The sequence below is a fragment of the Oncorhynchus tshawytscha genome, linkage group LG33 (genome assembly GCF_018296145.1).
Source record: "Oncorhynchus tshawytscha isolate Ot180627B linkage group LG33, Otsh_v2.0, whole genome shotgun sequence".
In the NCBI taxonomy this organism is placed as follows: Eukaryota; Metazoa; Chordata; class Actinopteri; order Salmoniformes; family Salmonidae; genus Oncorhynchus; species Oncorhynchus tshawytscha.
The window spans coordinates 21,106,293-21,116,709 of NC_056461.1; the positions used below are offsets into that span (position 1 = coordinate 21,106,293).

General features: G+C 42.8%; 1 protein-coding gene across 3 annotated transcripts in view; it reads right to left on the reverse strand.

Annotated features, from left to right (window-relative positions):
• LOC112230955 (ephrin-A5) overlaps positions 1-2,708 on the reverse strand; it is a 51,296-nt gene extending 48,588 nt beyond the window's left edge. For all 3 annotated transcript variants that reach the window (XR_006080672.1, XM_024397389.2, XM_024397388.2), the window contains exon 1: positions 1,600-2,708. Coding sequence is in view for 2 of the 3 variants with exons in the window: in XM_024397389.2 (XP_024253157.1) it covers positions 1,600-1,724 (125 nt within the window). In the remaining variant the exon portion in view is untranslated. The remainder of the gene's footprint in view (positions 1-1,599) is intronic.
• Positions 2,709-10,417: the final 7,709 nt, after the last annotated feature.

Consider the following 10,417-nt stretch of genomic DNA (forward strand, 5'->3'; position numbering starts at 1 on the left):
ATTACCACAGAGTGTGTGACCTCAGCATGTGTGTGTCTCTCACAGGAGCATGCACCACACTGGGCCTGGGCACTGCTGAAATACCCCTCTGTGTTCCCCTCATTGTCTGCCCCAGCATGTGGTTGGGTGGCAGGGTAGCCGGGACGGGGGGCATGGCTTTGGAGGAGCAGGACTTGGGAAGCTGGAAAGCTTTTTCGATTTTTTTTTTGTTGGCAGGAGCTGTTGGAATGAGCTGATGCCACTATGGGAGTGCATCAAAGATGTTATCTGTTCCAGGAAAAGAGGTAGAGAGGCAGAGAGCCTTGCCTTTGATGCCACCATATTTGCGTTAATATCTCACCCGTTCTCTTTCTTCTCCTAACTAGCTCATTGCACACACTTTGCCTCAGGGTTACCACAAAAAGACAAACAAGTACAGCATCATCTGTTGATTCCGTGCAAAGCAAAATCACCCCAACGGACCAGTTTCTTCTCCCTAAGCATAAATGTTGAGGAGTCATCCCGAAACTGTAAATGTCAGGAAAAACCTGATAAGGTCCAAAGGTGATATGTTATGCATGACACAAAGTGGTACACTCATACTACAAACTATTTTCTGAGAATCAGGCCATCCAGTGTGAATAACAGTTAGTCACCTGGGGAGTCAACTCAAAGCTGTAGGCTACCTGAGAATAGTATTGCACAATTAGCATCTCTGTCAAATAGCAGTCACATCTGACCATTCCATTACAGTGGGTAATTACAGCCATTGCTTTACCCTTGTGACCACACTAATTGGCAACTTTGACCAATTACAATAAAATACAAATGGCAGGTGGAAACCTAACTGAATATTTATTGTATTTTATTGTACAACCATGTGGAAAGCCTTTTAACATGTTATAAGAAGGCACAAGTGTTGTGGGTTTTTGTTGTGCGTCATATGCAAACGCCTTATCATTTTTCCAAAGAAAACTGGCTGATAATATTGAATCTTATTCAAGGCAACATTATAGATGTGTTGAACAGACACTTGGATACATTCGTAGCCAATTCTAACAGAAATAGCCACTGCTGCTACAGAATAATTGTCCTACTGCCGAATCAGTAAAAGTGAACGTGTTAAGAATCCGACTCACACACAGAATATTTTAAATCATCAAACTAACACCCGATTTCCCTCATTCGAGAGATAAACCACATCATTTTCCATTAGTTAAATTATAAGCCTACCTAAAATGAAAGCCTTTCGCGGCAACAGATCTGTGGACGCATCCAGCAGAACCAGGATAATATTAATAATCATTCGGGTGTATTTACAGTATAGGATATAACAAACTTATTGATGAGAGGTAGATAAGATATATGTCACGCAACATACACGTTCGTCTTTGTAAATGATTACCGAAGTGCATCAATAAAATGTATATTTAGGCTTATACACAAGTGAATCATGGTCAGTATAGTAGGGCAGAATATTTCAAATTCACATTGTAACAAATATCATATGGTCTACGGGCCATCCACCTCCAACCAATGTCATCAATTAAGTTGATCCCGCATGAAGTTTGTGACCGTGGCCCATCCCTGACACACATTGCGGTTACGCACGAGACTCACCTGGGGTTGGTCCGGTTCCAGTAGACCGCATAGCGGTCGGACACCACCTTGGAGGCCGGCTCTTGGCCGTAGACACACGTCCATAACACCAGCGAAACGCATAGGATCATTTCCATCTGCGGCATGGCTCCCGAACTTGGACACGTCAAGGTCCCTCTCGATGCAGCGTCTGGCGCGGTAGAATTCTTCAAATGAACAGAGTGAAATTAGATTCACATCTGAAGGCTTTTAAATTATAATTGCCTTATGTCTTAGTTGACTGCTCGAGTATAACGCATTGATTGGATTATTTCACGAAGCAGTTATTGTGCTGAGGCTTGAATTGACATTTGTAAAAAAAAAAGTTGTCTTTTCATTCAGTAAAAAAAAGCAATGCCAGTTTGTGGAATAAAAATTATTGCAATTGGTGGGTAAATGTCTTGATTATTAATTAGTTGAGGATCCGTTTAAAATACACTATTTCAGTCATTGTTTTTGTCGTGTATTCATAGCAACAAGAGCATCCTCTTCGACCGCAGAAGATGTGGGATGTCACAGATATTATAAACATGAATTTTTAGCTTTATAATAGTTTTCTCCTGTAGTCGGTCTACCACAGCCTACACAAATGAATAATTATTCTCTCGGATCAACTCTTCTTTGGGCACCAATAGTTTCTGTAACTATAGGCCTACGCAGCGTTGAATTGTTGATTTTCAAGTTAATAACAGCGTGGTCCATGCATAAATATGCTCTGAAATGTTTCTTAGAACATTTGAATAATAATTAACTCCACATAACCAGCCGGCTACAGACAGTGCCAAATCTTCCTTTACTCGCGCGGCTGTGTGTCCGTGTCGTCGGCGCTGTCGCTGTATTGTCACGGCTGAAGAACCGCTGAAGAACTAGGAGCAGCTCTTTCCTTGAACCGGAGTCGTTCAAATGTGCCGTGGCAAAAAAAAACGAGTTCATAAAATCCTTAGCATGGACACAAATATTTCTAAGTGTCGCTTGAAACGAGGCAAATATAAGCAGGAGCGGTGGAAAGTCGTGTAGTTCAACATGAAGAAATCAACCCATGTCAGAGCAGCACTCGCTCGGCCATGCATGTTCCCCACTGTGCCAGCGCGGGTACAGTTTCAGTCTCACGCACAAGTCTCATTGGTTTGCATTTTGAATGATGGGCGTTTCGCTTACAAAAACAACATCCCTCCTCCTGAGGAGGTGTATCTGCTTCAGTGCTTCCTCAAGCGACAGATAATTTATTTCACAAAGTAGACATACGAGGGCCATGGACCCTAAACGAGATTATAAAGATCTGATACCATCTCCGCAGGTCGGTTACAGGTTTACACCTTTCACCCAGGTTGATGCTGTCTTTACGCACACATAACGTATTTTGAAACGAACCATGTTTTTCATTATACAGCATTGTGGAAACTTATGCTGCAACTAACCACTGAGTCGTATTGCCCCCTACTGTAATTTCTATCATCCCTTGAGATCAAATAGTTAATTTACTACACATTTAGCTCCTGTGTTCAATTCCATTTCGATATACCAGTGTGTAGAATGAACAGTTCAGTTAAACATGTGAATAAAGTGACATGTATGTGGCACTCTGCATTGCTTCCTACTTTTTCAACATTCAAACATCGGGCAAAGGCAATTGCTTTACTGTTCTACCCTGTCTTGCAGGGTTTGCTGATTTGTAGGCTTGGCTACAGACTGATGCGCGGTATCGGTTTTTGCTCATACCATGCTTAACGCAGTAGCCTTCCAATGTTTCTTGGCGCCCCACAGTGGAGAACAGGATAATCGCTTATTGGAAGGCAGGAAGGTAGGCTTTAAAATAAAGTAATTCGATTCAATATCAGGTAATGTGTTATGTTTTCTATATTTGTAATCAATGTGACTATTTTAGGATTAACATCATAGGCATGTAGTAGGGCCAATTGTTAAGGTATTTATTGTGTATTTTACAATGGGTAGATCTAATCCTGAATGCTGATTGGGTAAAACCACATTCCTGCCAGTGCCAATTTAAGCAATAAGACATATGATGGGGTGTGGTATACGCTTCGCAGAGTGCCTGGACACAGCCCTTAGCCGTGGTATATTGGCCCTATACCACAAACCCCTGAGATGCATTATTGCTATTATAAACTGGTTACCAACGTAATTAGAGCAGTAAAAATGAATACTTTGTCATACCCGTGGTATACGGTCTGATATACCACTGCTGTCAACCAATCAGCATTCAGGGCTCGACCCACCCAATTTATAATCCACAAATTACCACCGGCTAAATCTATGATGTTAAAATGCCTGTTTACTCTGTTCCATCTGACTGCGCAATCCACTGTCTAATCAGCACAGCACAGTAAAATTATAAACTTGATGTCCACTAGAAAAGCATCTAGACATTATCTCAAGACATTATCTCAGATTTCTTTTTGACTTACATTTAGTTTTCAACAGCAGAGATTTGTATGAACCTTGCTTGTCTGTCTCTCTGACATTTGCAACATTGTTTCAATATTCAAATTAAATCTCCAGCTGTCCCATAGTAATGAGCGTGCCTTGGAATCGGACCGAGACAGACAGGCAGCATTTCTCAGCCAGTCGAAATCGTGAATCAGCTGGCATAATTTTTATGGATATATACAAGTAAATGTCAATTTAAAAAAGGTAAAACGAAATAAAGTGCAGCTAGTTTGCAGTTTTTCTAGATTCAGTTTGAAGTGATTGTGTTAGTTGTGTTGTTGGCTAGCTCCTTTGAACAACAGTGTCCTGACGAGAGAGCACACTTTCAATGGCAGGCGAAATCGCGCCTCATTAGCTCATTGTTATGGATGTATACAAATAAATGTCACTAGAAAACAGCTTAAGCAAATGCAGCTACTGTTGTTATGCTGGCTGCACGGTTTGACCTGACTGTAAATTAGCCGTAGTTGGCTAGCTAGCAAGCAAGGGGTAAGAATGTTGCCAGCCAGTATGTTAATGGAACATTTAGAACGAACGACTGGGTCGCTTCCACAGATACAGAACAAAAAGACTGAACAACTGGGTAGCATCTCCGGCAACCGAACCGGTAGAACGAACGACCAGCCGGCTTGGGTAGCAACCCTAGATTTGTTAGCCTATACTTAAGTGATAATGCCCTCGAAGATGGTTTTTGGAGGATATATCCTCCAAACACTGGCTTTTTGGGCATTATTACTTAAGTATAGGGTAACATACCATCCAGCAGACAGAATGGCAGTACTAGACACAGGAGGGTCTGGTGCGTCAAAGATAATCCCTAGTATAACAGTACCATGGAGGAACCTCACCTTAAACCCTGGATATTCAACCAGAACATGAATCATTCAAGATCCAGAACATCTCAACATTCCTAACCCTAACATTTGCTCAAAACAGTCGCCAACTCCTGAGTACCTTATTAAGTTCAACCATCCAGTGGTTTGGAATTGAACTTGGCTCTACGCATAGCGACACACTTTCCAAGGCTGAGATCCCGAAGACATCTGTTGCTTATAGTAATACAGTAAACACTATATTTTTGCAGAACAAATAGCCTGCGTTGCATACAAATACACATAGAAAAGGCAATTATATTGATGAAATCTGAGAACCTAGTTTTGTATGTAGAAAAGAAACCATTAGCATAATCACACAGGACAATTAGTGTAATATGTTCCTTTGGTTGTGTTTAACTCAGTCTCACACTGTGTTTGTTTGGGTGGCCAGTCTGGCTGTGTGTTATGTGTGTGAGCTGGTCACCAACAGGCCCAGTCTCTCACCCAAGCAGACTAATCCATGAGCCTTAATCACCTCACCATCTCCCCAGCTAAAGCGCCTGTCCTACTTCATTCATGCACCATATACATCCATGTCACGAGAGACAATGGAGTCATTATGAATTAGGGTCAGTGGAGCCGCAGTGTGTGCCGGCGCGATACACAGCTCCGCATTCTAATGTGCCCTCTTTCTCATGGCCTTGCGCGGCTGCCTCTGTCACACACGTAAAGAAATATAATCTCTACCTGCCTCCACACATGAGCTACATATCACACACACATACAGAAGGAGGAGGAGGAGATTGGATCTGCCGTGCACAAATGAACAAGAAATTGCACGAAAAAGGCAGTGATGGGGAAAATGGCTTGTTTTTACCTTTTCTTCCTATGGGTTATTCATATTTCTCATGACCCATTGGCATCAAACTGGCACTGTGTTTGTGTTATAACACACTCATAATGCCCCTAGAGTCCTATTCCGTTAGCAAGGGATAATACGGCCATAATCACATTGTAGCTGTGTGTGAAACCCGATTCCCCCTACACATCTGATAACCTCCACTGTAATGGTTATGGATTCACTGAGGGTCAACTACCTGTTCACAGTTTAGTGGGTTTGGAAGGTGTAAGACACAGCATAGCGGTGCTTTATCCTGAGTTTGGTTTACTGCTGGTTGTTCTGGCCTGGATAACACCTGGAGAGTCATTAGAAAGGATGCCGATCTATGCTAGAAACTGAATGATGAATGGAAATGTCTTTCTCTTCCTTTCTTTCTCTCCCCCCTCCATCCTCTCTGACCGCATGTCATGCTAATGCTAACTACTCATAGAAAAGTAAATGTTTATCTCTCCCCCGGTGCAGCGGTTTATTTCTCTGTCTCTCCCCATCACTCCTCTGTCCAAAAGTCTACTGTGACCCATTCCAGCTGGCCACTTTGCTAATACAAGACTATAGCAGATCTAAGGTGAAGGATAGCTCCTAATAAAAGAGAGATGCCGAAAAGTGGTAGAGTAACATAAGTTCAGAACAAGAGAGAGAGAAAGAGATGGATAGAGAGATCAAATCAAATCAAATTGTCTTTTTCACATGCGCCGAATACAACAGGTGTAGACCTTACTTTGAAATGCTTACTTACAAGCCCTTAACCAACAATGCAGTTCAAGAAATAGAGTTAAGAAAATATTTACTAAATAAACTAAAGTAAAAAATGAAATAAAAAGTAACACAATCAAATAACAACAACAAGGCTTTATACAGGGGGTACTGGTACTGAGTCAAGGTGCGGGGGTACAGGTTAGTCAAGGTCATTTGTACCTGTAGGTAGGGTAAAGTGACTATGCGTAGATATACAGCGAGTAGCAGCAGGGTGAAAACAAAGTGTAAATAGTCCGGCTGGCCATTTGATTAATTGTTCAGCAGTCTTATGGCTTGAGAGTAGTAGATGTTAAGCAGCCTTTTAGACCTAGACTTGGCACTCCGGTACCTCTTACCGAGCGGTAGCAGAGAGAACAGTCTATTATTACTTGGGTGACTGGAGCCTTGAAAAATGTTTGGGCCTTCCTCTGACACTGCTTAGTATGTAGGTCCCTGATGGCGGGAAGTTTGGCCCCAGTGATATACTGGGCAATACGCACTACCATCTGTAGCGCCTTGCGGTCGGATGCCGAGGAGTTGCCATACCAGCCTGTGATGCAACCAGTCAGGATGCTTTCGATGGTGCAGATGTATAACTTTTTGAAGGTCTGGGGACCCATGCCAAATCTTTTCAGTCTCCTGAGGGGGAAAAGGTGTTGACGTGCCCTCTTCACGACTGTCTTGGTGTGTTTGGACCATGATAGTTTGTTGGTGATGTGGACATCAAGGAACTTCCAACTCTCGGCCCGCTCCACTACAGCCCTGTCGATGTGAATGGGGGTGTAATCGGCCCTCCTTTTCCTGTAGTCCACGATCATCTCTTTTGTCTTGCTCACGTTGAGGGAGAGGTTGGTGTCCTGACTTCACACTGCCAGGCCTCCCTATAGGCCGTCTCATTGTTGTCGGTGATCAGGCCGACCACTGTTGTGTCGTCAGCAAACTTAATGATGGTGTTGGAGTCGTGCGTAGCCAAGCAGTCGTGGGTGAACAGGTGGTACAGGAAGGGGCTAATCACGCACAGTGGCATTGGATGAATCTTGGAACATATTCCAGTCTGTGCTAGCAAAACAGTCCTGTAGCGTAGCATCCACGTCATCTGACCACTTCCGTATTGCGCGAGTCACTGGTACTTCCTGCTTTAGTTTTAGCTTGTAAGCAGGAATCAAAAGGATATAATTATGGCTGGATTTTCCAAATGGAGGGAGAGCTTTGTATGTGTCTCTGTTGTGGAGGGAAGGTGGTCTAGAGTTTTTTCCCCTCTGGTTGCACATGTGACATGCTGGTAGAAATGAGGTAAAACTGATTTAAGTTTGCCTGCATTAAAGTCCCTGGCCACAAGGAGCGCCGCTTCTAGATGATCATTAACTTGTTTGCTTATGGCCTTATACATCTCGTTGAGAGCGGTCTTAGTGCCAGCATCAGCTTGTGGTGGAAAATAGACAGCTACGAAAAATATAGATGAAAACTCCCTTAGTGGATAGTATGGTCTACAGCTTAACATGAGGTACTCTATCTCAAGCAAGCGATACCTAGAGACTTCCTTAATATTAGACATCACGCACCAGCTGTTATTGACAAATAGACACACACCCCCACCCCTCGTCTTACCAGACAGCTGTTTTGTCCTGCCGATGCACGGAAAACCCAGCCAACTGTATATTATCGGTGTCGTCGTTTAGCCACGACTCGGTGAAACATAAGATATTACAATTTTTAATGTCCCGTTGGTGAGATGGTCTCCAACGAAGATCATCCAGTTTGTTATCCAGTGATTGTTTGTTGGCCAATAGAACAGACGATAGAGGTGGGTTGTCCACTTGCTGATGAATTCTCACAAGGCACCCCGATCTCTGCCCCCTGTATTTTTGTCTTTTCTTCAAGTGAAGGACAGGGATTTGGGCCTGGTCTCGGAGAAGCAGTATATTCTTTGCGTCAGACTCATTAAAAAAAAAATATTTCTCTAGTTTGAGGTGAGTAATCGCTGTCCTGATATCCAGAAGCTCTTTTCGGTCATAAGAGACGGTAGCAGCAACATTACGTACAAAATAAGTTACAAACAATTTCGAAAAAACACACAAAATAGCACAGTTGGTTAGGAGCCCGTAAAACGGCAGATCTCACCTCCAGCACCATTATCCCTCAAGATAGAGATAGCGAGAGAGAAATAGAGAGAGAGAGATAGAGAGACCGAGAGAGTATAGGAGATGCAAGGAGGCAAGGTGATTTTGATTCCCCAAGCTGAAGTTCCGTCCTTGATCTGTTCTTGTCTATTAATGTTCTGTATTATGTCATGTTTTGTGTGGGCCCCCGGAAGAGTATCTTCTGCTCTTATAATAGCTAATGTAGATCCTAATAAATACCAAATACCAACGCTGTAGGAACAGTATACATGACCATTGGAATACAAACGTACACACAGAAGCGCACACGCACACACGCACACACAATAACAATAACTTCCCTCCATGCATGTTTTCATAATTTATGTTTTCATAATTTATGTTTCCCTGGTCCAACGAAAGTCATGTCTGTGACCCAAGAAGGCTGCACTGTTTAAAGTCATTGTAAAGAAAGTGAGGACTGCTGACATTGGAATGCCAGCTATTTCAGCTGGGAAAGTTCTCTCCAGATTTATACATTTCCACATACAGTATATTGCAGAGCTATAGAACGAGGATCAGCGTCGCGGTCGTGACATGGGGAGAAAAGAGTCACAACTGTGGGTGTCCGCTTTTGGAGAATCAGAGTGGGTCAGAGCCAATCAGCCTCAGGCAGTCACATGGCAAAATCAATGGGGTGGCAGGTAGTCTAGTGGTTAAGAGTGTTGGGCCAATAACCAAATGGTTTTTGGTTCAAATCCCAGAACCGACTTAGTGAAAAATCTCTAGATGTGCCCTTGAGCAAGGCACTTAGGCCTAATTGCTCCTATAAGTCGCTTTGGATAAGAGCGTCTGCCAAATGCTTAAAATGTGAAAATGTCCAATCAGCTCATCCATCTGTTCATATTGCCCTCTCAGTCCACTGATAACATTGTTCTCTCATCAGTCACATAGTTTGTTATGTGAAATAAGCTTTGTTCAAGGACACAAGATAAGATAGTCTTTGTTCTAAGATAAAGAAATAATCTAAAATTGTGCTCTATTGAGTGGTATTACATGGCCACCTTAAGCACTAGGAGGCTCTGCTGATCCATAGCCGTCTGGTTTGGTACAGTATGTCTGGCCTTTTGGTTGTTTTTGTGTCTGCTTCTTACAACTGAATAGAGATTGATCCAGTAACCAAACAAAGCACAAAATGGTCCAGCCTTAGAAGCAGCTTTTGTGTTTGTTAATCTTTTTAATAACTCATTAATTATGCATCATATACTCAAACACACATCTAAACCCCCTAAATGAAAAGGTCTGGAAATGAGTTTTGCCTCCTTTTATTCATTGGCCTTTGATCTGAAGAGTTTCAAGTTGAAGTAGGTACGTGTTCATAGCAGGACTAAAGGGAGTTGTCATGAATTGGATGTGTAAAATGAGAAAGCTCAAAGCGGTGTAAAATTGATCTGAGGCCACTAGTGTTGAAGGGACATACGTTCACGTCTCCCGTCCAATGAAAGGAGTGGGCGGCATGGGGGTCGTGATCCAGGCCTGACAGGGTCTAGGGGAGAACAGGAGGGAATACATGGAGGAAAATGAATGTCTGGCTTCACTTCCAACGGACACCTGATCCCCTGTGGGGATGGGCGATCGGTTGTGTGTGAATGAAACAGGCACTTTTCAATAAAGATGAGAAGCCAAAAGGTGGCCTTTAAAACACGATCGGAAAACAAACGCCTTGTCAAACATGTGTAAGGAGCCTGAAAATGGTATTGAAACATGTAATAAGAATGCCTATATAAGGGTACACTGCAAAG